Source organism: Bubalus kerabau, chromosome 3 (assembly GCF_029407905.1).
Source record: "Bubalus kerabau isolate K-KA32 ecotype Philippines breed swamp buffalo chromosome 3, PCC_UOA_SB_1v2, whole genome shotgun sequence".
NCBI classification, from domain to species: Eukaryota; Metazoa; Chordata; class Mammalia; order Artiodactyla; family Bovidae; genus Bubalus; species Bubalus kerabau.
Genome location: NC_073626.1, coordinates 28,075,491 through 28,102,952, shown reverse-complemented (window position 1 = coordinate 28,102,952; position 27,462 = coordinate 28,075,491). Strand labels below are relative to the sequence as shown.

General features: G+C 40.9%; 1 protein-coding gene across 1 annotated transcript in view; it reads right to left on the bottom strand.

Annotated features, from left to right (window-relative positions):
• The window catches only part of PKHD1 (PKHD1 ciliary IPT domain containing fibrocystin/polyductin), a 440,275-nt gene that overhangs the window by 153,117 nt on the left and 259,696 nt on the right, over positions 1 to 27,462 (bottom strand). Inside the window, exon 51 of the mRNA XM_055574400.1 lies at positions 6,996 to 7,133. Coding sequence (XP_055430375.1) covers positions 6,996 to 7,133 — 138 coding nt within the window. The remainder of the gene's footprint in view (positions 1 to 6,995; positions 7,134 to 27,462) is intronic.

Below are 27,462 nucleotides of genomic sequence, written 5' to 3'. Positions count from 1 at the left end.
AAAGATTTGAAGTGACTAAAATAACTTCTAATTCTGCTCCTGCTCTTTACCAGCTATGAGACCTTGGAACCAATCAATAATCTCTGTGGGTCTCAGTTCCATCATCTACATGCTGATACAGATTATTCACACAATCTCTGAGGTCTAAGATATCATAGTTATAAGTCCACTATTGGGGAATTTTCCAGAAGTTGTGTAACAAGTTGCTAAACTAGATTTATGATCCAGATCTCTAGAATTCCCATATTCATGAAGGTCTCAAACTAATTTCTGTCTTGTTAAAGTCATACGCATGAGATTATAAAAAAGTAGCTATTTGGGGGAGGGGATGAGACGTATGGAGAGAGTAACATGGAAATTTACAATACCATATGTAAAACAAACAGCCAATGGGAATTTGCTGTATTAAAAAGAAAAGAGCCTGGTTTAAAAATAAATACAGGAAAGCATTCACAGCAAAAAAATCTATTCATAAAAATCAGTTCAGTTGAGTCGCTCAGTCGTGTCTGACTCTTTGTGACCCCATGAATAGCAGCACGCCAGGCCTCCCTGTCCATCACCAACTCCCGGAGTTCACCCAGACTCATGTCCATCGAGTCGGTGATGCCATCCAGCCATCTCATCCTCTGTCGTCCCCTTCTCCTTCTGCCCTCAATCCCTCCCAGCATCAGAGTCTTTTCCAATGGGTCAACTCTTCGCATGAGGTGGCCAAAGTACTGGAGTTTCAGCTTCAGCATCAGTCCTTCCAATGAATACCGAGGACTGATCTCCTTTAGGATGGACTGGTTGGATCTCCTTGCTGTCCAAGGGACTCTCAAGAGTCTTCTCCAACACCACAGTTCAAAAGCATCAATTCTTCAGTGCTCAGCTTTCTTCACAGTCCAACTCTCACATCCATACATGACCACAGGAAAAACCATAGCCTTGACTACATGAACCTTTGTTGGCAAAGTAATATCTCTGCTTTTGAATATGCTACCTAGGTTGGTCATAACTTTCCTTCCAAGGAGTAAGCATCTTTTAATTTCATGGCTGCAATCACCATCTGCAGTGATTTTGGAACCCAGAAAAATAAAGTCTGACACTCTTTCCACTGTTTCCCCATCTATTTCCCATGAAGTGATGGGACCAGATGCCATGATCTTCGTTTTCTGAATGTTGAGCTTTAAGCCAACTTTTTCACTCTCCACTTTCACTTTCATCAGGAGGCTTTTGAGTTCCTCTTCACTTTCTGCCGTAGGGGTGGTGTCATCTGCATATCTGAGGTTATTGATATCTCTCCCGGCAATCTTGATTCCAGCTTGTGCTTCTTCCAGCCCAGCGTTTCTCATAATGTACTCTGCATATAAGGTAAATAAGCAGGGTGACAATATATAGCCTTGACGTACTCCTTTTCCTATTTGCAACCAGTCTGTTGTTCCATGTCCAGTTCTAACTGTTACTTCCTGATCTGCATAGAGGTTTCTCAAGAGGTAGGTCAGGTGGTCTGGTATTCCCATCTCTTTCAGAATTTTCCACAGTTTATTGTAATCCACACAGTCAAAGCTTTGGCATAGTCAATAAAGCAGAAATAGATGTTTTTCTGGAACTCTCTTGCTTTTTCGATGATCCAGCAGATGTTGGCAATTTGATCTCTGGTTCCTCTGCCTTTTCTAAAACCAGCTTGAACATCTGGAAGTTCACGGTTCACGTATTGCTGAAGCCTGGCTTGGAGAATTTTGAGCATTACTTTACTTCACTATAAATATATAAACACTGTAAGAACTGATTTACACATTCACTCACTGGCCTCATTCTCGACTGTATGTCTGTTAGTGTTAGAAAAAATAAATAAATGAATAATACAGTGGAAAAAAAAAATTTTCTGCAGATTTTGGACTCACTTGTGTTCTTTATTGCTTTAGAAAACAACACAGCATAGCTCAAAATCCAGCCCAGCCCATGAAACTCATGCCTTCTGTTCACTGGTCTCCAGCTACAGTGACTGCTTTTCTGCCTCACAACCATGTAAAGCGCATGCCTAGCTCTGCCTCAGGACTCCTGCACCAGGTCTTCCTTCTGTCTGAAACTTTTTTGTTCAAATCTTTGCAAGTCTAGCTCTTTGTTGTCTCTATGGTCTCAAGTCACACTGACTCTTCAGAAAGTTGTGCACTGACTACCTAATCTATAGTGCCAGCACCTCTCTTCAGTTCACTTCTCTATTTAGTTTCCTTCAGAGCGTGCATTGCCATCTAAAATTATGTCCCCTTTTATTTTGCTATGTTATTGTCTATTTCCCCCAACAAAAGAGTACAAGGAGGAATCGTATCTGTCTGGCTCACTGCTGAATACTCAAGTCAGCGGAAGAATGCTTGTCACTGAGTTGGCATTCAGTGAAAGAGAAAGTGAGGGAAGGCAGGAGGAAGGGGATGGAGACAAGGGTAAATCTACTTTCTGCTTAAACCTACTGATTCATTCCATTTTATTTTCCAATAGAAAGCTTGCTACTCGTGAAAGCATGTAAAAGTTTGATGACATCACTCAATAGAGACAACTCTTCATTTTCAAACATGAAATTGAATCTGTTCAATTGTACTTAAGACTATATTTTAAGCCAAACATGAAGTTGTTAAAGAGTAGATAAATGGCATTAAACTTATTAGAAGTTACTGTCCTTCAGGAAATTTTTTTCTTTGTTCAACATGCAAAGTAACATTTTGTGTCAAAAGTATATTTAACAGCCATTGTAAAAAAAGTAAAGGGCTTCCCTGGTGGCAGATAAAGAATCCGCCTGCCAATGCAGGAGATGCAGGTTCAGTCCCTGGGTTATGCAGATCCCCTGGAGAAGGCAATGGCAATGTGCCGCAGGTTTCTTGCCTGGGAAATCCCATGGAGCCTGGCAAGCTATAGTCTGAGGGGTTGCAAAAGAGTCAGACACAACTGAGGGAATGAACAACAACAAAAATAAAGAAGTTAAAAGCCAGAATAAAATGGTCAATTTACTTTCCTGATTTTATTCTTTCTGCTGTATCTCCTACTACTAACCACTCTCTCTTTCTTGCAAATCCCTTCTTTTGTTTCAAGACATTATTTTCTTTTCATTGTCCATCTATCTTTAGAGCTGTTTATTTTCCTTTCTCTTTCCTGAGCTCAGCTTCCTTCGTTACCCTTAAAAGCCGTCTCTATCTCACAGCTTTGATCCCATATGTTTGGCTGATGACCCTCAAATATATATATATATTTAGCACAGTCCTCTCTTCTGTGCTTTCTCATTAATCTATTTGTCCTCTATTACCTCTATTATTGTACCTCTATTACCGCTTACACATCCCACTGAAGTTTAAACTTGACATTTGTGTCTAAAGGTTTACTAGGCGCTTGACACTGTTCAAGTACTTCCACCAAAGAAAGCTTTAATAAATAAACATTGTCATTGCTGTTGTTGTTCAGCTGCTAAGCTGTGTCCAACTCTTTGTGACCCCATTAATTTACTCAGTTCCTATAAAACTCAATAAAATAAGCATGACTATTCTTGCTCCCATTTTAGAGATAAGAAAACGGAGGCAGAAATAGCTCACGTAATTTGCCAGAGTCACTCAACTAAAAGGGCTTCTCAGGTGGCACCAGTGGTAAAGAACCCACCTGCCAATGCAGGAGACATAAGAGACACAGGTTCTATCCCTGGGTCAGGAAGATTTCCTGGAGGAGGGCACAGCAACCCACAGCAATAGTCTTGCCTGGAAAATCCCATGGATAGAGGAGCCTGGTTGTCTACAATTCATAGGGTGGCAAAGAGTTGGACATGACTGAAGTGACTTGGCACACACACTCAACTAAAAAGTAGTGGGAAGGAGGTTTTGTCCCAGCCTCGCCATGGACCCAGATCTCCCAACCTGAAACCTAGGAAGTATCATCTCCTCACCTCACATCAAAATTGCCACTTGATTCTAGGAATTTTTTACTTCCACAGTACTTCCCTAATTCATTCTTCCTCTTTAGCTCCAGGGTCTTCACTCGATCTTTCACAGCTTCTTTTCTGAAACACCTTATAGCCTTCTCACTTTTCACTGTGCCCCTTCCGGTGCATCCGCTGCATTGCCAAAAGTGATGGCCCTAAGACCGGATCTAATAATGTCACTTCCCTGCTTAAAAATATCCAGTGCCAGGGCACTGCCTTCATGAGAAAACCCAAACTCTTTAACATAATGCATAAGGCCAAGAAGCTTCATCGGCTACCACCATTTTATAAATCCTACAATCCAGACATACCTGTTTTCTGCAATTTCCTGAAGATACAATGCTTGTCCACAAATATGTGTCTTTTCAGATCTCTTTTTTTATCTTTAATCCCTCTCCACATCGGAAGAGGTGACACCTTCAGTTATGATTTTATTTGTCTCTGCTGCTTTATTGAGACAGTTCTTGAAAGCCAGGTTCATGACTTCTACATCTGTACATCCAACCTCTCTCGTGGAACTTGGCACATGGTAGGCAGTGAGCAAAAATCATGATGAATGATAGGATGGACAAACAAGTGAAATACTTCCAGCTTATCTTAAGTGTTTTATCAGACTATCGAGACAACCACTGAACAGAGAATGAAATTGAGTTTGGCATTTGTGATGCAGCTGTAGCCCTCGAAGCGGAGCTTTGATCTTAAACTTCCTGTCTAATGCTAACATTATGATTCCACCCTACTAAAAGTCAATTGGTACCTTTTGCCAGCACCAGTTGCCTTAAAAGCAGGACCACCAAGAAATATAATTCCACGGTGCTGAGACTGGTTCAAATGGCATCAGATAGCAGACAGTCTCTGGCAGTGCTCTGCGCCAATGCCCACATCTATTAGGTTTCTTTGCTAACTAGTCTTATTATCTATTTCATGTCGGGATTTCTTTAGGGTGTGGTAGAATGGGACAGATGGGTTGAAAGTCTCCCTTCAGGCATCATACACACAGGACTGGGCAGATGGGTTCCTTTTGGATAATCAACCTTTAGGCCTGGAACACATGGACAAGCAGAGAGAAAAAGAACATGCCATTGTCTAGTAACAGATGAAAGTGTAGTTGGGAATGGGCAAAATTAAAAATAGGATTTGAAATGTGTAAGTCAAAACTGGAAAGTGCCACTGTGTCACTTCTCTTCTAAGGTACAAATTTCCAGGCAGCAAGTTTGAATTACAGTAATAAGTGACTTCAGAAACCTAAAAAAAACTTATGAAAAAAGACCTCTCTTAGCAACTGAGGATGTCAACGTAAAATAAGTTTTCCAGTAACGGGAACAAGGCTCAGTTTTATTTAATATTTTGATCAGTTAACTGGATGAGGATACAGAATATTAAACCAATGAGCAAGTGCCATCAATCTGGGAGGAAAAGATCAGGAGCCAAAACAATTTCCCCACCGTGGAAAGATGGATTGAAATAGAGATGAGTAAAAAATATTGCGCTTACATCTCCTTAAAACCCAGGTGAAAACAAAGCAATTCTTATGCAAGTGTACAACACAGAGATCTGTATTTGAGGCAGCACATGTAAAAACAGTAGGAATTGGAGGCGACAATGCGGCTGGCATAATGAGCTGGAAAAAGCTGAATCTTTGGCTGCTTTAACAGAAGACCCATTCTCCACCAGTGAATGTGATGGAGAGCGTTCAAACCTCGCTCCCAAACACTGCCCTCCTCCGCTCACGGCCCTGGGATGCAGCTGACCCACACACAGGACATCAGTGGGCCCTCCTTGACTCGGAGTTCAGGTTGGGTTTGACTAAACGGTAGCGTGAGCAGGAGACGAGGGAGGACAGAGCGTGACATCTGGGTATTTATTCCCAGACGTCCTTCTCAGTACCGAGCGTGTCTCAGTCACACACAACCTAACGCTGCTGTCTGACAACCAGCTCCATGCAGCTTCCTGCATCTCTCATTCAAATAATGAACTCTTTCTTCCAGATTCTTTTCTCACCTAGGCCATTACAAAGCATTGAGCAAAATTCTCTGTGCTATACAGCAGTTTCTTTTACTTATCTATTTTATATATAGTAAAATATATATGTCCATCCTTACATGTGAAATCTTCAAAAAAAAAAAAAAAAAACAGTACAAATGAACTGATTTACAAAACTGGAGTCATGGTTACCAAGTGATAAGATGAGGGGATAAATTGGGAGATTGGGACTGATATATACATACTACTACATTATACTATATATAAAATAGACAACTCACATTTTTAAGTTGGCTACGCACTCCAGTATTCTTTCCTGGAGAATCCATGGACAGAGGAGCCTGGCAGGCTACAGTTCACGGAGTCGCAAAGAGTCAGACACAACTGAGTGTCTAACATTTTCACCCCTTCAATGTATCAGACTTGGTTAACTCATCACCCCAGATCCACTTCTCCTGCAACACCCCTCAATTCCCAGGGGAAGGACCCTCATCTCCTAGCCCCACTGCATCTCTGGCCCTTCCATCAGCTTCCTAGGGAGTCCTAAAACATAACTAGACGGAAGAGTCAACGGGTTTGTGGGGCAGTGGGAGACAAGTGAGTTGCTTGCCTTCTCCCCAGCTTTCTCTCTTTACTGTCCCAGGATGAGCACATCAGCTTGGCTTCCAGGTCTGTTCTCTGAAGGATCTGCACTACCACAGCAACTGAAATTCTCTTCTGGGTTGGTTGATCAAGGGCTAACCAATCCATCCTATAAGATCTTCTGGAAGAGTGAGCCACAGGTAAATTCTCACTCAGAGAACTAAATGGAGAATTGATGTGTGGCCTGGTGGAAGCAAAAAGAGCCCTGCAATGAGCGTGAGGACCCTGGGGCCAGATGACTGCAGATAGTGGGTAGACAGGAGTGATCAATAAATGTCACCTCTGTCTGTGTCCAAAGCTAGCTGGGGAGAACTTTTGCTAGTAAACTTCCTCCTTGCCTCAGCCTTCCCCAGACCCTCTTAAGCAACCTGCTAGAGACACTATCCTCTCCCAAGGCCTCTCTCTGCTCCCAGTCCTGCTGCCCTTGACTCACCAACTCTCAGCTCCCCACCAGCAATGAGCATGCAGGCCACGCTTAGAACGTTGCTTCTGTCCACAGGAAATTCTAGAGTCCCCATCACGTAGAGGCCTCTGAGGGGCGGAAGATCAGTATCCACAAGGACAGTCCTGTCTGCAAAAGGAAAAGAAATTGCTCAGACATGTAACCAAGACAAGAATTGCCTCGTCTCCTCCAGTGACTTATACTGGGTTCTCCAGGCAGCTCGGGAGCTGCTTGCATTGCTGCTTGGGCCAGGTCAGGGGCAGAAAGTGGAAAAACAAGGTGTTTGCAAAGGCTAGGCTTTCCTGAAGTGGCAGAGGAAAAGAGAAGAATGAATACTTTCTTCCACTGCTTTGCAAACCAAGGGGCATGGCCAAAGGCATTGCTGATGACTCTAACCCTTCCCCAGGCCTTCTTTAATGCAAATGTCCAGATAAACTCCACACCCTTTGTCCTTGCCCCTCCCTAGGCTCTGGTGTTTGAAAGGTAGACAACCACACGTTACGACCTCGGCCTCTAAAGTCAGACTATCTGGCTGTGAATAAGCTGCTACTGACTAGCTGCCTGAACCAACTATTTACTCCTCAGTGCCTCAATTTTCTAATCTATAAAATGATCTTCATTCATAGGATGTTTGTTAAGATTAAGTGAATCAATAGATATAAAGTGCTGAAGAGTATTAGTAAGACACTCTCAATCCCCCATTCCCACCAAGAAAACCAAGTGCCTGTTACACGCTCAATAAATGCTTAATATATTCATTATTTGTATTGTTTTCAGTAGCTGGATGAACTCACAGAGTTCATGGGGCAACTTGAAACCATTATTCTTCATCTCACCTTTCTAAAAGTAGTTTCCATATAACTTCAGGAGAAAAAAAAAAACATTGGTTTTTGCTTGAAAGTGACAATAGAGTAATACATGAATAAAAATTCTCTTTTAAAACAATAAATGCTTCATGTGTGCCAAAGTAGTGTTACTTTCTGAAGTTCAGTGTCCGACTCTTTTCGACCCCGTGGACTGTATAGCCTACCAGGCTCCTCTGTCCATGGGATTTTCCAGGCAATAGTACTAGAGTGGATTGCCATTTCCTTCTCCAGGGAATCTTCCCGACCCGGGGATCAAACCCAGGTCTCCTGCATTATAGACAGATGCTTTACTATCTGAGCCACAGGGAAGTCAGTTCAGTAGTAATTCAACCCAAACTGAAGATATCAAATAAGCTTCTGCTTACATCTTAATACCATAATCACTGACACATGCAAAGATTTTGAAGGGATTTTCTGAAACTTATTTTAATGAAATATAGTTGATTTTGAGTCTTGTGTTAGATTCTGGTATACAGCAAAGTAATTCAGTTAGGCATATATATCTGTGATTTTTCATATTCTTTTCCATTATAGGTTATTAGAAAATATCAAATATAGTCCTAGTCCCTTGTATTATACAATAGGGACTTGTTGTTTATCCACTATATATATAGTAGTTTGCATCTGCTAATCCCAAACTCCCAATCTTTCCCTCCCTTGCCTCCTCTCCCCCATGCTAACTACATGTCTATTCTCTATGGCTGAGTCTGTTTCTGTTTCATATTTAAGGAATTTTTAAACATAATCTCACATCTGATTCCACAAAACAATGCACCCTGTTGTTCTTAAGGCCCTGCCCCCCAAATTGACTTCTCAGCGTTGTCTTCTCTGGTCCCTGCCTTCTGTCCAAGGGATAAGACCACCACACCTTCCTATGGCAGACATTGCAGGGTTTTAAACCAACCATTTCCCTTTTATTCCTGGGTTCATAGTTAGTCTACTTTTTCCACCCTCCTCTGCAATTAAATGAAGTCATGTGACTCAGGGTAACCAATAAAATATAGGCAGAGTTGAAGTGTGACATCTCTAGACCTGATCCCTAAATTCTCCTAAATACACCTTCTCCCTGCCCTCAGATCAGATCAGATCAGATCAGTCGCTCAGTCGTGTCCGACTCTTTGTGACCCCATGAACAGCAGCACGCCAGGCCTCCCTGTCCATCACCAACTCCCAGAGTTCACTCAGACTCACGTCCATCGAGTTGGTGATGCCATCCAGCCATCTCATCCTCTGTCGTCCCCTTTTCCTCCTGCCCCCAATCCCTCCCAGCATCAGAGTCTTTTCCAATGAGTCAACTCTTCGCATGAGATGGCCAAAGTACTGGAGTTTCAGCTTCAGCATCATTACTTCCAAAGAAATCCCAGGGCTGATCTCCTTCACAATGGACTGGTTGGATCTCCTTGCAGTCCAAGGGACTCTCAAGAGTCTTCTCCAACACCACAGTTCAAAAGCATCAATTCTTGGGTGCTCAGCCTTCTTCACAGTCCAACTCTTACATCCATACATGACCACAGGAAAAACCATAGCCTTGACTAGACGAACCCTTGTTGGCAAAGTAATGTCTCTGCTTTTGAATATACTATCTAGGTTGGTCATAACTTTCCTTCCAAGGAGTAATGGTCTTTTAATTTCATGGCTGCAAGCACCATCTGCAGTGATTTTGGAGCCCAGAAAAATAAAGTCTGACACTCTTTCCACTGTTTCCCCATCTATTTCCCATGAAGTGGTGGGACCGGATGCCATGATCTTCGTTTTCTGAATGTTGAGCTTTAAGCCAACTTTTTCACTCTCCACTTTCACCTTCATCAAGAGGCTTTTTAGTTCCTCTTCACTTTCTGCCATAAGGGTGGTGTCATCTGCATATCTGAGGTTATTAATATTTATCCCAGCAATCTTGATTCCAGTTTGTGTTTCTTCCAGTCCAGTGTTTCTCATGATGTACTCTGCATATAAGTTAAATAAACAGGGTAACAATATACAGCCTTGACATACTGCTTTTCCTATTTGGAACCAGTCTGTTGTTCCATGTCCAGTTCTGACTGTTGCTTCCTGACCTGCATACAAATTTCTCAAGAGGCAGATCAGGTGTTCTGGTATTCCCATCTCTTTCAGAATTTTCCACAGTTTATTGTGATCCACACAGTCAAAGGCTTTGGCATAGTCAATAAAGCAGAAATAGATGTTTTTCTGGAACTCTCTTGCTTTTTCCATGTCTCAGTTAAATAGCAGAACACTGGCTCTCAGGATGTAAGGTTGATCCAACAGCATCCACACCATATACTCATCCATCTGAAGCAACAAAGTTTTAGATCTGCTATTAAGTCTCCTCATTGGACCCACCACTCCTCTATGGAAATCTCTCTTTTACTCTCTAGTGATACCCTAGACCTTCTTATAACACACAGCATTAAAAATATTTTATGATAATTACACACATGATTACTGCTTATAAGGAAGGAGCTGTCACTGGGCTGATCCTCAACGTAATTATGTCTTTCTCTCCCAACTGTTATTCTTTAGGAGAAGACAACAGCCCTTTTAAGAAATCCCTAGTGCTTCTTATGACATCAAAGATAAAGCTGTGCCATAAATGTTGCTCAGATATGCTGAGTTCCCTACACAACTTAAATTTCCAGAGTTTATCAGTGACTGATGTAAAATGAATAATCAGACTAAACAGATGAAAATAAGTATGTATTTCAATTTCACGTCTGCTCCTTTTCACACATTCAAACAAAAGAGTGAAATATCTAGAGAATGTTATAGGTTTCATATACATTCTGTAAGTTCATAACTTTAATGTGACTTCAAAAGCAAGACAGAAATTACTTCAAGCAAACACATTTAAATATAAGAGTTCGATACAAATAACCTTTCTCTCTTCCAGACTGTGGCCCATTCTACCAATGTTTGACTATTGAACCTGATTGTACGAAGTAACTTAACTTCTTCAATAAATGTGTTCTTTCATCCACAAAATACTCACACACACACACACACACACAAGATGATATTAGGCCTCTTTTGAATATACCTTTCAGTTAAAATGTGACAATTACATGGAGTTTAAAATCTTCCCTTTGGTCTTTATCACGTTTCCCCCTAGAAGACATTTTTCCTAGTTGTCTTACCTTCCAAATATACCAATAAATTGCGCACAAAGCACAGTTAGCCTAACTATTATGAGCTCTATGACAACACAGACTATGCCTGTCACTGTCGCATTGAGTTGCTGAGCACATAGAACAATATCCAGACTTTGGTAGGTGCTCAAAAAATAACACCAAAGAGTGCGCGCGCACACACACACACACACACACATGTAAAATCCAACAGCCATTAGAAGCAAAGAATAAGATGAAGACAAGAGTAGAAACACTATTCTTATTTCTTTCAGTGCCAACTGCACTTTGAAATTTCCTGGATCCATCTAGTCACACTCTTTTCTTGCTTCCTTTCCTTCCTCAATATGTGCCACATCTTGCTGGATGGTGAGAACTCAAAGATGAGTCAGACATGTTTCCCATCATCAGATGAAGACAGATAAATAAACACAAGGCAATATACTTGAAACAACATATTTTTTATTATATGGAGATTGACCTCATCTTCATTCTCAAAACTTCAAAATGGAAAGTCTGTCCATGTGCCTATTACAACAAAATTCTGCAAAGATGAAATAAACCTATGACTTATAAAGACTTATATCAATTAATTCTCTTTGCATTACAATAACAGACATGACAGTTGGCATTGCAATTGATGCAGAGGAAAAAAAAAAAATCATCCTAAAGTAGGCTCCAGAGCAGATCAGGTCCAAAACGACTCTCAGCTATAATGACAGCTTCTAGAGGACCTCTCTCTGTTCCAGGTGTAGACAGTAAGGATCAATATGCCATGTTGTCTAGAAGTACCATGCTTTCCAGGAAATTACTCAAGGTGTTTCAGAGAAAACATTCAGAAGCAGTTATGCATACAACGCACTTAGAAACATGAATGATGGATCATCTCTAATGTAACTGTGGCCCACTGCTTTTCACCTGGGCTTGACTTGGCCAGTGCTCCTGCATCCTGCTCTGTCAGTGACCAATCTATCCTACTTAAGAGAATGAACACTGGCATATGGAGGGAACCATCTGGAATTTCTGTTGCTCGATGGGAGGCTGATGGGGGAACAGATCTGGAAAGAGACTCCAAAAAGAATTAATGAGTACCAGATGTAATTAAAGACTGCTTTGCCCCCAAAGGAGCTCAGGACCAGCCATGGGGTAGTGCCTCTTGGTTCCGAATTACACCCTCTTTCCACTCGTTCATCCATCAAACACTAACCATCCCGCCATCTTTATTCTAGTATTTTTTCCCCAAGCAGTGCTTGGGGTTTTTCACCCCTAAAAGCGTTGTATTTTGACAACAAGAAGGATAAACCTTTATAAATAATATCTGGAAAATTAATACTGAGAAAGAATTACCCAACTTTCCCCATGTATCAAAGGCAAGGCAACTACAAAAAAAAAAAAGAAGAAGAAGCATTCATCTTCTGTAAATGCATAGCTACCCTTAAGACCAGAAAGCTTCAACCAAATCAAAAGACAGATATCTCTAATGGCAGGTGAACTCTTCTTTTGTATCAGAAATGACCTGACTACCATAGCATTGTATATAATTTCAACTCTAGATTTAAACTCAATTTTTCCCCCAGCAAAGTCAGAGAATCAAGGTCACTATTGTGTAGCATTTCAAGGGTCTGACATTCATCTAAATCCTGTAGAAAAAGACCAAGGGCAAAGGACATAGATCCTGAGAATAAAACGGGGCACAATTGGGGGCAGGCAGACCCACTGCTTGTGTGGGATTCATTGTATCAGGTCCATAACTTGGGTGGTGAAGACAGTTTCCACTACACCCTGCTGTTGGCAGGAACACAGCCTACACCAACTTTGGACATGGCTCTGACATCAAGGGGAAAGTCACGGCACACAAGGGCAGAGTAGAACATACAAGGCTATTTGCAGGCTTGCTGTTTTCCCGCACCTTCCATAATTAACAAGCTTATTTCTATATTCAGTCTTAGCTCCAATACTTTCTCATAAATATGTGAACCAATGGAAAAATAAGTTTCAATACCATTTCAATCACTATTAAATGACCCAATCTTCCTTTTTGAAAAAGAAAAGAATGTTTCTGTCTCTAAAGTAACTATTTTAGATACTTAGATATATATATGTACACAATGATTGGTGATGTTTTATCTCCTTTATACTTGGTTAGCTTTTGGTGAATCTCACGATTTACCCAAATATTCTCTCACAATTAATGAAAACATCCAAGAAAAGTTTGTTCATGATGGAATGGAAATTGTTACACATAAGTAATTCATAGGAATGAAAGGTTAACATTAATGAAAATTAATGTCAAATAGACTTTATTAATGTCAAATAGAAAATTAATGTCAAATAATTTACAGAGATGCTGATATTTATTTATCAAGAATTCATGCTCTTGTAGAAAAAGCAGAAGAAGTGCTAGAAGATAAGGATGCAGTTTTTCTATAACTATATTCTTTGCAAAGAGCTGCTAACTTTATAGCTTGACTTTTTCTTCAAATCCACACAGGTGGTTTCTTTATTCTACTCTATCATTTTTTTCAAACTGATCTTAAAAATAGGCAGCTTTCAAAGCACCCCGAGGCACATGATTCAAGACTGAAAGCCAGCTTCCTTACACCTTGAAGAAGAGCCATCTGCCTGTCTGGTGTGTGTGTGTGGAATGGGGCGGGGGGCGGGGGCGGTGGGAGGCTGCTCATCTCATTCTCACCTCATGGGAAGAGTCCAATTTCAACTTTGGACAATAAATTCCCATCCCACTCCCTACATACACCATCTCAGTGTCTTTCTCCATCACAGACAGACATGCATAATTCCCACAGTAGAATCAACATTTTAAATTATGATATTTTAATTGATCAATAAAATGTTTAACATACAGTGTTTATCTCTTCCTCTAGTCTATACCATCTGTTCTTCAAAAATAGTTTGAATCTATTTAATAGGAAGGTCTTTAAGTAAAATTACCAACTGTATCAGATCAGTCCTCTAAAGCCCGAATTCTGAAAGGGAAATACCAGAAGGTGCTGCTGTTTTTATAGAAATAGAAAAGAATCTGTGCCTTTTCTCATTCCAGGCTTTCTTTGTTTTGTTTTGTTTTGTTTTAATCTTGAGATGCTGTTATGCCTCCATTCTCTCCATTAGGCTTCAAAGAATTCAGAGCAGCCAACTTGGTATTGCCTTTTTAAAAGACAACTTAATATTTTTAAAAATTGATGTATAATTGACATTCAAAAGCTGTATATATTTCATGTATAAAACTTAATGAGTTTAGAGATGCACATGTATTCATGTCCCTGGAGAAGGAAATGAAAACCCAATCCAGTATTCTTGCCTGGAGAATCCCATGGATGGAGAAGCCTGGCCCACTACAGTTCATGGAGTCACAAAGAGTTGGACATGACTAAGCTACTGAGCATGCACGCATGCATATACCCATGTAACATCACTACAATCTAGGCCATAAACCTATCCACTCTCTCCAAAAGTTTCTTTTAACTATTTAATTAATTAAGCCTTTTAATTAATTCTTAGTTTGAAATAAGAACACAAGATCTCCTCTCAGCAAATTTTAAGTATAGAGCATAGTACTGCTTACTATAGGCATTTTGTTGTACAGCAGTTCTCTAGGATTTATTCATCGTGCATAACTGTACCTTGTACCCTTTGACGAGTATCTCTTCATTTTCCCATCTTTCTTGTCCATCAACCACTAAATTAAAAGATGGGCAAAGGAACTGAGTAGACATTTCACCCGAAGAAAAAAGACAGACAATAGATATATGAAAATATGCAGGGCTTTCCTGGTAGCTCAGTCATAAGGAATCTGCCTTCTAATGCAAGAGACACGGGTTCTATCCCTGGTCCAGGAAAATCCCACTTGCCACAGAGCAACCGAGCCCATGCACAACAAGTACTGAGCCTGTGCTCTAGAGCCCAGGAGCTGCACCTACTGAGCCCAGGCACCAAAACTACTGAAGCCCGCATGCCCTAGAGTCCGTGCTCCACGAGAGAAGCTACCACAGTGAGAAGCTCGTGCACCACAGCTAGAGAAAAGCCCAGCAGCAAAGACCCAGCATAGCCAAAACTAAATACATTGTTTAAATTATAAATTTACATTATAAATAAAAAGAAAATGTGCTCAACATCACTAATCATTGGGGAAATGTAAATAAGAACTACAAGATATTACCTCACAATGCTTAGCATGGCTTTTAACAAGAAAAAAAAAAAGATAAAAAAGTGTTGTTAAGAAATTAGAGAAGGAAATGGCAACCCACTCCAGTATTGTTGCCTGGAGAATCCCACAGACAGAGGAGCCTGGCAGGCTACAGTCCATGGGGTCGCAAGAGTCAGACACAACTTAGCAACTAAACCACCACCACCAAGAAATTGGAGAAGAGGGGACTCTAGTATACAGTTGGTGGGAATGTAAATTGGTATAGCCACTACGGAAAACAGTACGGCGGTTCCTCAAAACTTAAAACAAGACCCACCACATAATCCAACAATCCCACTTCTGCGTATTTATCCAAAAAAATGAAAACAGGATCTCAGGGATATCCGCATGCCTGTGGTCACTGGTGTTACTATTTGAAACAAGGTCCAGGGGGTTCTGATAGCTCAGAGGACTCAAGACTCAAAAAGACAAGCAAACAAGACAACAACAGCAAAAACCGAGACCTTGCAATTCCCAGAAGACCTAAAAGTGAAGAATTTTTGATAACTGTGAGGTCAGGTATTAAACTAGAGTTTGGCTTTATACACATAACTCTATTGACCTCAATATATCATTAATGAATCTGTATTAACCTGAAGTTTTGTGACTAAATTCCTCTCCAACTCCTGTAGTGAATGATGCATTCATATGTGAAGAGGCATAAACTTGTAAATCTCAGGTAACTCAATTATTCAGTTTTTATTAATATATGCAGCAGTTAGTGTTAAAGCCAAATGAGGCACCAAATTTATTTTCCTATGTGGGCTTTGGTTTTGATTTGTTTCCCTAAGAAAAATAATGAAACCAACTTATAGTAATTAAATATGTTTTCATAATTTAATCCTGAAGGAAAAAAAAAAACATGACAATCTATGAAATAAGTGATTTACTCCTGAATAAGGCTGTTTAGGCATGTGGCAAACATTATATTCAATGAGTTTATTTCCCCCATGAGTAAATAAATCCTCTCTTTTTGTCTCTGCTTTACACTAGAAAGAGCAATGCATCCAGAAAACTATGAGATTCTTTATTTTTCTTTAATATTATTGATTATTTTTTCTCAAGCTTTCAATTATTTCTTCTAACTGGCATGGGGAGGGGAACTCTCCAAAACATCACTAAATTCCTTAAAAATAAAATGCTTATACTCTATTTGTTTTTAAAACCATATGTATTATTTAATAAATACATAACTGATGCTTAAAAGAAAACTTAGAATATAGTACTTGACTAATAAATATTAAGTAAACAATCTCTATTCTACATTTTAATGTGTTGTAACTGGAGGGGCTGTGGTGAGGAGATACCCCTCATCCAAGATAAGGAGCAGCGGCTGCACTTTGCTGGAGCAGCCGTGAAGAGATACCCCACGTCCAAGGTAAGAGAAACCCAAGTAAGACGGTAGGTGTTGCAAGAGGGCATCAGAGGGCAGACACACTGAAACCATAATCACAGAAAACGAGTCAATCTAATCACATGGACCACAGCCTTGTCTAACTCAATGAAACTAAGCCATGCCATGTGGGCCACCCAAGATGGGCGAGTCATGGTGGAGCGGTCTGACAGAATGCGGTCCACTGGAGAAGGGAATGGCAAACCACTTAAGTATTCTTGCCTTGAGAACCCCATGAACCAGTCCATTCTAAAGGAGATCAGCCCTGGGTGTTCTTTGGAAGGAATGATGCCAAAGCTGAAACTCCAGTACTTTGGCCACCTCATGCGAAGAGTTGACTCATTGGAAAAGACCCTGATGCTGGGAGGGATTGGGGGCAGGAGGAGAAGGGGATGACAGAGGATGAGATGGCTGGATGGCATCACCGACTCGATGGACGTGAGTTTGAGTGAACTCCGGGAGTTGGTGATGGACAGGGAAGCCTGGCATGCTGCAATTCATGGGGTCGCAGAGTCGGACACAACTGAGCAACTGAACTGAACTGAACCGAATTTGTAACTTCTGAGCAAACTAGTCTATATTTTCATTCCTAAATTCAGTGTTTATGTTGTTGTTGTTGTTCAGTTGCTAAGTCATGTGCAACTCTTTGCAACCCTATGCACTGCAGCACATCAGGCTTCCCTGTCCTTCACTATCTCCCACAGTCTTCTCAAACTCATGTCCATTGAGTTGGTGACGCCATCCAACCATCTCATTCTCTGTCGCCCCCTTCTCTTCCTGCCCCCAGTCTTTCCCAGGATCAGGGTCTTTTCCAATGAATCAGCTCTTTGGATCAGGTGGCCAAAGTACTGGAGCTTCAGTTTCAACATCAGTCCTTCCAACAAATATTCAGGGTTGATTTCCCTTAGGATTGACTGGTTTGATCTCTTGCAGTCTAAGGGACTCTCAAAAATCTCCAGCACCACTGTTCAAAAGCATCAATTCTTCTGCACTCAACCTTCTTTAGAGGTGTTCATTGTTCTCAACATTTCCACATTTTCCATTATAATATATTTTAAAAATTCCCAAAGCCTTTAAGAATTTCTTGGCAAATTTCAATAAATTATATCGATGTAATGCTTTGTGCTTTCAAAATAAGTCCCAATAAAGCCTCAATAAAGAACTAATGTAGGACAAGAACACTGTCTAATCCATCTATTACTATTAGTCCAAGAAGCTAACAGGTACAATGTAATGGTCACCTAATTAGAATTCAGAGAGGCCTGAATTTGAATCTCAAATAAGCCATTCCTCAGGAAAATTGCTTAGATTTCTCTGATTTTCTGTTCCCCACATGCGAAATAAGAGAAGTAATACTTCATGGAGGCAACAGTAAGGGTTAGGTGGAATACTACCTAATTAGGTGGAATACCATGAAAGTATTATTGTGCCTACACTTACCAGGCATAAAAGGTTTAGCTATCATTTGTTTTTTTACACCTGATATATATTTTTGAGTGTTTGCTCTATGCCTGTCACTCCATTATTTGGTGAGCCAAAGAGACAAAGGCCTTGATCTCATGCAACTTAAGTTTTTGTGGAGGAAATGGACATCTAAACATAATCACACAAATAACTACATAGGCACAAAATAGTGCTAAGTGCTAACAAAGAAAATTGCAAAATATCATGGGGATAGAGTGCTCTAGACAGAGAAAGTAGTACATATGAAAAGTATGAAGTGAGGGAAAGCTCCATACATTCAAAAGACTGAAAATCAGTGAGTGTGCCCAAGTGATTTCAAGGGTAGGTGGGCTATGGACTCCACTTTGGAAATCAACTAGCCCAGAGAAATTTGCCCACTCATAAAATAAGGTATGAATAATTTTGCTATGATATTGCTTGTAAAAATTGGTGGGAAAAACTTGAGCTCATCAGTAACATAGTAGTTCAATAAATCATGTTACAGTTCTTCTCTGGAATAGTATGTAGTCATTTAAAAGGATGCAGTAGATTTTTTTTTTTAGACATGTTATCTCCAAGGTATTATTAATTTTTTAAAGTCCATATGAATACTTAAGACATATTTTCATGCTAATTGGTTCAAAATGGCAATCATTAGTATTTTATAACCATCTCAGTTGATCTCATGCATGCTAAAGGTTAAGAACCTCTGTCTCAATCTTGTTTCCTTATGCATAAAATGTGAAGTTCCAGTGAGATAAAATAATATTAACACAATAACTGGCTAACTGGCACATAAAAATACTGAACTCATTTGATTATCTTATTATACAAGTGAGGGTATTTTTACCAGTAGCACTACTATAACACAATATTGTAATTACTGTTACTATTACCAAATGAAGCATCTAAATATCTTTGATGTGTTACGTGTTTCTATTCCCGTATATTTACATAATGCATTCCTTTAGGGGCTCAAAAATTAAATTTGAATATCTCTCCTATTTCCTGCATTATTTTTGCTGATGATATTTTATGACCTTCTGGTTTTAACCCAGCATCTCTGATTACTATTATTCAAGTAATCTGGGGCCTAGTAAAGGTAGGGCCAGAACTTGGCACTGAGGTGCTGAGATGGTTCTTATTATGTCATGTGATTTGGGTTTGCCTGTGATGGGCTATGGTGGAATTAGGATGGGAAAAGAAGAGAAAGTGAAAAAGGAGAATTTCTAAAAACTGGCACTAAAGTTGTCCTCTCTGAATGTGGCTAATTCTCCAGGACAAAATATTGGGGTGGGTAGCCTTTCCCTTCTCCAGGGGATCTTCCCAACCCAGGGATCAAACCCAGGTCTCCTACATTGCAGGCAGATTCTTTACCAGTTGAACCACCAGGGAAGCCCAAGAATGCTGGAGTGGGTAGCCCATCCCTTCTCCAGCAGCTCTCCCTAGCTCAGGAATCGAACTGGGGTCCCCTGCATTGCAGGCGGATTCTTTACCAACTGAGTTATCAGGGAAGCCCTGAGGTAAGCACAGTATGGCAAAACTCTATCAATAAAATCCTCTATTTTCTGAGTACTGACCAGTCTCTCTCTCTTTTCTTTGTTACCTGGAAAACCTTGGCATGAAACTGCATGCCTCTTTGGTCCTAGTTCTCCTTTGGTCCCTCGTTCCCTTGGGGAAAAAAGTCCACATTTCTCACACAGCTTTAGAGAAGAGACTCATAACCATACTTAATGTATAAAAGCTGTGATTTCCATGCAAACTGCTGCTTTCCCAGAAAAATGGAAAAGCCCTCGTTAACAGTTTAAAACCCTTTAACTGTTTCCTTCCCTTTCTACTTGAACTGCAGGGCCAGCTTGCTCTGCCGAAAGCCTCCTCTGAAGTGGCACTTCCAGATGAATGAGATAATTTAAGATGTGTGGGAAGCCTTTTTAATTCATTCAGACTCGTAAGATATCATTAAATACACAGCAAGTATTACTACATACACCAGGATACAGAAAGACACTGGATCTACTCCTACTCCTATTTCCCCAGTTGCAATGATTTCCTCACCAGCGTCATGATAAAGGCCTACACTAGTTACCAAACGGCAAAACTTGGGCCCCTTTGCTGTAGCCAATATCACAGCTATAAGCAAGTGTTGACATTTTCTTATATCTCCTCTTCCTTTTGTAGTTTCACCAAAAAAAGAAAAGAAACAAAACCAGGTGCATTCACACTATGCAAATGAGAAAAGGTAACCTCTGAAATGATTTCCCAGCAAACAGAAGATGCTCAAGCTGCTCCCTAGCTGACACCACAGGAGGTGTGTCAACCGCCTAGATGCTAAGCCGCGGGAGGCCTGTGGGCTGGGGAGACAGTAAACCCCCAGAGAGCTCTGAGCTCCAGCTCTGCAAGCCACACCGGGCCCAGCAGGTCCTCAGGTGCTGATCCACGGGAGGCCCATCAGCGGCTCAGGTGGAAGGTGCGGGGAGGAGGCAAGCTGTGCAGAGGAGGAGCTTGAATGAAGGCCACCGGCTCCCCAGGGGAGAAGAGAAATGAGAGCACCCACTGGGAACACAAGAGTTCAGAGAACTCCATTAGCACAAGGAATGAGCCCACACTCTCCTGCACAGAGAATCTTCTTAGCTGTGGGAAGCAGGACTCACAAAGAGTAAGCTTCCAGCCCAAGGAACCTGAATAAATCCTGGCGCTGAAAGAGTCCCAGGCTGGGTACTGCAGCAGACCACCAGGGCTCCCGACAAGGTCCACACCGTCCAGTCAGTTGCTAAAATTCTTGGCACCACCCTCCATTCCCCTTTGTGTGTCAAGATACTCAGACTGACATGACAGCTCTCCCTTCAACTTCAAACCCCCTAGAAACTTCAGCAGAAACCAACTAGGCCGTACCTGCATCTCACTCCCTGTCACCCACTCTAGCGTTTATGGAGCATCGGCTCCATGCCACATCACGTGCTTCTCATCGGTACAAGTCGAATAAGATGTGGCCTCTGTCATCAAGGGAACATAAACATAAATAGTAAATCACCGAAAAAGGGTATATGATGAAAATAGGCCCAAGGTGTTGCAGGAGCACAGATGAAAGAGAATTACATCAAATGGGATTCAGGGACACTTTCTGGACGTGGTAACACTCCGTGGAGTGTTCAAAGACAGAAAGGAACAACTGGCAGTCTTAAGGTGGGAAAGAGGGTGAGGAGAAGTGGGATAGAGAGGTGGGAAAGTTCCAGGCAGTGAGAACAGGAAGTATAAGGGAGCTAAGGGGAGAAAGAGCTGACTTCATCCAAGAACAGGAAGTAGATGCATATGATTGGGTGGCAGGACACACTGGGAGCAAGTAGGCAAGGAGGCCAAATCATAAAGCACCCTGTGATCCAAACTAATGACATGGAGATTTAATGTGAAGGCTTTGGGGAGCCCCTGGAATAATCTATACCTATGGCCAGGCCTTCAGAAAACTGAAAATTGTTGCTTTCAACGACTAGGTTTTTCAATTTTTCATAAAGGCTAACCTATTTTCAAAATCAAATTGGTTCTGAAGTGAAAATTCTAACTTTATGTTTTGTCACTTAATTTCTAAAACATACAAAACAATATACATATAGAGGGACAGTGACGTGTTCCATACACAGCACAGTACAAATAATGAGGACTCTTAGTATAGTCAGTAAACAATATGGTATTAAAATTCAAATAAATGCCAAATAGTCCTTCTTTATATGAGCAAAATTTTAATTATGTATTCTCAATATTATTTATTTACTTATCAATTTATTGATGAATTATGTACATGTAAAACTAATGTTTCCTATGCTTTTGCCTTTTCATGCTGTTCATGGGGTTCTCAAGGCAAGAATACTGAAGTGGTTTGCCATTCCCTTCTCCAGTGGACCACGTTTTGTCACAATTCTCCACTATGACCTGTCTGTCTTGGGTGGCCCATTGAGGTAGACAAGGCTGTGGTCCATGTGATCAGTTTGGTTAGTTTTCTGTGAGTGTAGTTTTCATTCTGTCTGCCGTCTGATGGAGAAGGATAAGAGGCTTATGGAAGCTTCCTGATGGGAGAGACTGACTGAGGGGGAAACTGGGTCTTGTTCTGATGGGCGGGGCCGTGCTCTGTAAATCTTTAATCCAATTTTCTGTTGATGGGCTGGGCTGTGTTCCCTCCCTGTTGTTTGACCTGAGGCCAAACTATGGTGGAAGTAATGAAGAGAATGGCGACCTCCTTCAAAAGGTTCCTTGCACACACGGCCACACTCAGTGCCCCCTGACCCTGTGCAAGCCACTGCCGACCCACACCTCTGCCAGATTCTGTATGTTAGTATTTTTTCCCACAGGAAACTGCTTTTCACATGGGCTTCCATCTTGAAAGGGGTGAGGAATTGTGGATGAAACACGCTTGAAAAGGACAAGGCTGGCATTGGTCATCTCCAGATTGTTGGCAGCCATGCATAAGTGAAGAGGATCTAAAGAGCCTCTTGATGAAAGTGAAAGAGGAGAGTGAAAAAGTTGACTTTAAAACTCAACATTCAGAAACCTAAGATCATGGCATCTGGTCCCATCACTTCACGGCAAATAGATGGGGAAACAATGAAAACAGTGAGAGACTTTATTTTGGGGGGCTCCAAAATCACTGCAGATGGTGACTGCAGCCATGAAATTAAGACACTTGTTCCTTAGAAGAAAAGCTATGACTAACCTAGACAGCATATTAAAAAGTGCAAACATTACTTTGCCAACAAAGGTCCATCTAGTCAATGCTATGGTTTGTTTGTTTCTTTGTTTTAGAAGGAAACATTTTAATCAATATATTGGCCCGTTGTATTACAATAAAGTATCAGTTCAGTTCAGTTGCTCAGTCCTGTCCAACTCTTTTCGACCCCATGGACTGCAGCATGCCAGGCCTTCCTGTCCATCACCAACTCCCAGAGCTTGCTCAAACTAATGTTCATTGAATCAGTGATGCCATCCAACCATCTCATCCTCTGTCATCTTCTTCTCCTCCTGCCTTCAATCTTTCCCAGCATCAGGGTCTTTTCCAATGAGTCAGTTCTTCGCATCAGGTGGCTAAAGTATTGGAGTTTCAGCTTCAACATCAGTCCTTCCAATGAATACTGAGGACTGATTTCCTTTAGAATGCTATGGTTTTTTCAGTAGTCATGTATAGTTGTGAGAATTGGACTGTAAAGAAATCTGAGCACCAAAGAATTGATGCTTTTGAACTGTGGTGTTGGAGAAGACTCTTGAGAGTCCCTTGGACTGCAAGGAGATCCAACCAGTCCATCCTAAAGGAAATCGGTCCTGAATATGCTGAAGCTGAAACTCCAATACTTTGTCCACCTGATGCAAAGAACTGACTCTTTGGAAAAGACCCTGATGCTGGGAAAGACTGAAGGCAGGAGGAGAAGGGGATGACAGAGGATGAGATGGTTGGATGGCATCACCCACTCAATGGATATGAGTTTGAGCAAGCTCTGGGAGTTGGTGATGGACAGAAAAACCTGGCATGTTGCAGCCCATGGGGTCGCAAAGAGTCGGACATGACCGAGTGACTGAACTGAACTGAATACTAATGTAATAAATATTATCTACATAATAACACATACACACAAAAAACTTTCAAACGATAGGATTAAAAAAAATAGAATAAATGTCTTAATATGTTCTATGTGCTCTTTGATGGATTATCTTTCATATCCCATTCAGAAGCCACTGCATCAGGCAGCTAACAAATACCTAGACCGACCTCCCGGACACTCTCATGTGCATGCATGTAGATAGATGCCAGTGCTGTTCATTAAAGCAAACCAACTGAATGAATAAAAAGACAAGAAGAAAATCAAGGATGGTGATTTATAGCACAATCAAGCCTAAGTAATTTCTGTGTAGCTGATAAAAGATTAAGGCAACAGATCATGACTTGATGATAGCAACTGACACCCTTCCCTCTGCAACTCGTGAGCATTAAGAATAACACAAATGATGAAGCCAGTGCTTGGTCCCCATTATTGCACAATGAAAGCAACCTGGGCAATGTCAGAGGGCTACAGGCAGGATATTTCACCTAAGGAGTGAGAGGGTGTCCTGAGGCTACCAGGGAAGCCTCATATCCCCACAACACTGGGTTCTCAAAGACAGGTCTGTACCTCTAGGAGCTAATTTTCTAGTTGTCCCCCAAAAGGATGTAAGAGTCAGCAGTCTGAGAACCACTCTACATCGGAGGTGCATGTGTGTATTTCCTTACCAGAGGTAGCATTGCTAAGTGTAAATCCTATTTATAAGATGTGGAAGCAGCCTAAATGTCTATCAACAGATGAATGGATAAAGAAAACATGGTACATGTTTAAGCCATAACAAAAGAATGAAATAATGCCATTTGAAGCTACATGGATAGACCTATAGATTGTCATACTCAGTGAAGTAAGTCAGACAAAGACAAATAGCATATGATATCACTTGTATGTGGAATCTAAAATGATACAAATGAACTTATTTTCAAACCAGAAATAGACTCACAGACATAGAATGCAAGCTTATGGTTACCAAAGGGGAAAGAGGGAGGGAGTAATAGGTACACACTACTACATATAAAATAGGTAAACAACAAAGATCTACTTATAGCACTGGAACTATATTCAATGTCTTGTAATAACGTCTAATGGAAAAGAACCTGAAAAAGAATATATATATATGGGTTTCCCAGGTAGCTCAGTGGTAAAAGAATCTGCCTGCCAATGCAGGACACGGGTTCAATCTCTGGGTCAGGAAGATCCCCTGAGTAGAAAATGGCAGCCCACTCCAATATTCTTACCTGGAAAATTCCACGAACAGAGGAGCTATAGGTTATGGAGTTGCAAAGATTCAGACAGGACAGAGCACCCATGCTGTATACAGGATGCAGGATATATATATATATATAAATATAGAACTGAATCATTGCTGTATACCTGAAACATTGTAAATCAACTATACAAGAATAGGAAAAAAGGGTGGGGTGGGGGAGATTTGTACCTTCATAACATCCTGCTCACTTCCATTTTTCAGAGGGTTTTAGTTAGAAAAACTCCCACAGTGCAGAGGGTTGGAATCCTAAATGCCAGAACATATGGGAGGAAACCCTACTCTAGACACATTCCCCTAAAGATCTCTCAAGAGCAAAGTATGTCCACACACCACCTCCCATCTTATGATGGGCAAAGAGGAGAGAAAGGGACCTGGCTTCAATGTCAAGGCTCTGATTCAGAGTTAGAGCCATGTCCACTGAGCAACCACCTCAAGGCCTCTGTCTCACTTTGCCAACAAAAATCATTCCTACAAGTCTAGCAAGGATGCCATTAATATGAATGGAAGAGAAGGTCCAGGATTCAACAGTATTCCATCCAGTTCACTGTTCATTCATTAACACATACGCAGACAACATCTCCTCTGTTCCAGAGCTATCATGGACCCAGGAACACAAATATGAGAGGTTCCTGTTGGTACTCATCATGTGCCGGAAGACAACAGAGCCTCACCTGCCATCTGCACCTGTGCACACAGCCCAGCCAGTCCTGGTACAGTGCAGCAGGCTTGTCACCTAAACACGAGAAATGCAGGCAGAGGGGTTAGCCCACTGTCCTTAAGCCAGACAAAAACCCAGCTCAGTCCAGGTAAGACCAGTGTTGTTTTATCCAAACACTAACTTGCCATCAGGTGATGTTATCATGTAAATAGAGAGAAGCAAACAGATGGCTTCAGATGGGATCCAGGGCTTACAGAGCATCACTGATGGGACAAACGCAGGAAAGAGAGGACAAGCTGTCAGACACAGTGCAGGTCCTGCAGCTCATGGCAGCCTGACAAACAGAATACTAATGTTAAAACATTACTGACTGGAGACATATCAATGATCTTTTGTTACTGGAATTTCACTGACCAGAGACATATCAATATGTTTTCAGAGACTGATACAATTACCATCACCCTGCAAAGTCGTTAGGGCTTAAAATTGATCAAGAGTTCATTCTATACCTTATGATTGTCTTTATCATTCATATTTTGCTCTGTTGGGGTTTTGCTCCAACCTTGTGTATATTAAAAATGTAAAATTTTCAAAAATGACACATTGCAAAAGTTTTAGGAAAGAAGAGTTTTTTGATGAATTTTATGTAGATAAAAGTCTCTGATTGTCCAAGCGATACATATTAGTGTCTCTGAAGATGATGGTTCTTCAGAATATAGTTCTGATTCAGACTATGTGAATATCAGACCAACAAAAAGACCAAAAAAACCCTAATGATTGATTCTGATTCAGAAAGTGAAAATGCACATGGTGCTAGAGAATGCTTTGCCTCCACAAAAGAGTGAAGTGAAGACAACATTTTATGAAAATTAGAAGACTTTACAGGTGTGTCCAGTGTAACTACTGAATGCAATAACCCTCAGGGTGTTAGTGAAATAACAGAATTAATTTTTGGTCAGCCAAAATAAAAATTGCCAGCCACAGGCATTAGTTTTCCCCCAAACCCCCTGGTCAATAATGCATTAATAACACACCCACAGCAAAGGACAGTCATATCCCGCTTACGGGTTTTTGTTTCTAGTGTTACTAATTTCCAAATATGAGGATATACCTCTAAGAAACAGATATCCCTTCCTTTCTTTTATGGTGGTGTATCTGTTTATATCACCATGACCCTTTAGATCACAGCCTTTGAAATGCTCTATTTGGATCCCTCCTACATGTTTGTTTAAGTAGGGATTTTTGTAATGAACTAGAGAGACTCAAGGAGTCTGGAGGCCTATATTTGAATCTGTGCTCTCACCATGGTCTCTGAACTCTTACTCGGGCATCCCTGTTGGAGTCCATTTTCCTCAGTTATAAAGTGAGAGATAATTGTGGCAGAGACCACCAGTTGTCTCCCAGTATCTCTTTTCTTTTCCATTAGTTATAAGAACTCCAGTTTTTAGCTGAATACATTGTCACCTAGCCAAAAAAACTACATTTCGCAGTCTCCTTTTCAGTTAGTTATGACCATTCAGCCATGTGACTTAGAGGTGGAATCCTTCATACTGCCTGCTGCCTAGAATGTGGGTGCAATGGCTGGAGCTCCAGCTAACATCTTGGACCATAGAGTAACTTTGGGAATGGAAAAACAGCACATATTGGAGCAAAAAAATAAATGGAGTCCAAGTCCTTGATGCCACAGAATAGACAAAAGAGACATAAGAGAGAGAGAAACTCCTACTTTCGGGTCTTTGTTACTCACAGAAGACCTAGCTTTATCTAATACAACTGATGCCTAACCTCATAGGGTTGTTGCAAATGTCATGTTAAGTGTGAGAATACTTTGTACTCAGAGGGTTTCCCTAAACTCTTGGCATCATGAGCTGTTCTGTGAATAAAAGAGTTACAGGGTTAAATATCTTTCAGAAACAGTACATGCTATAT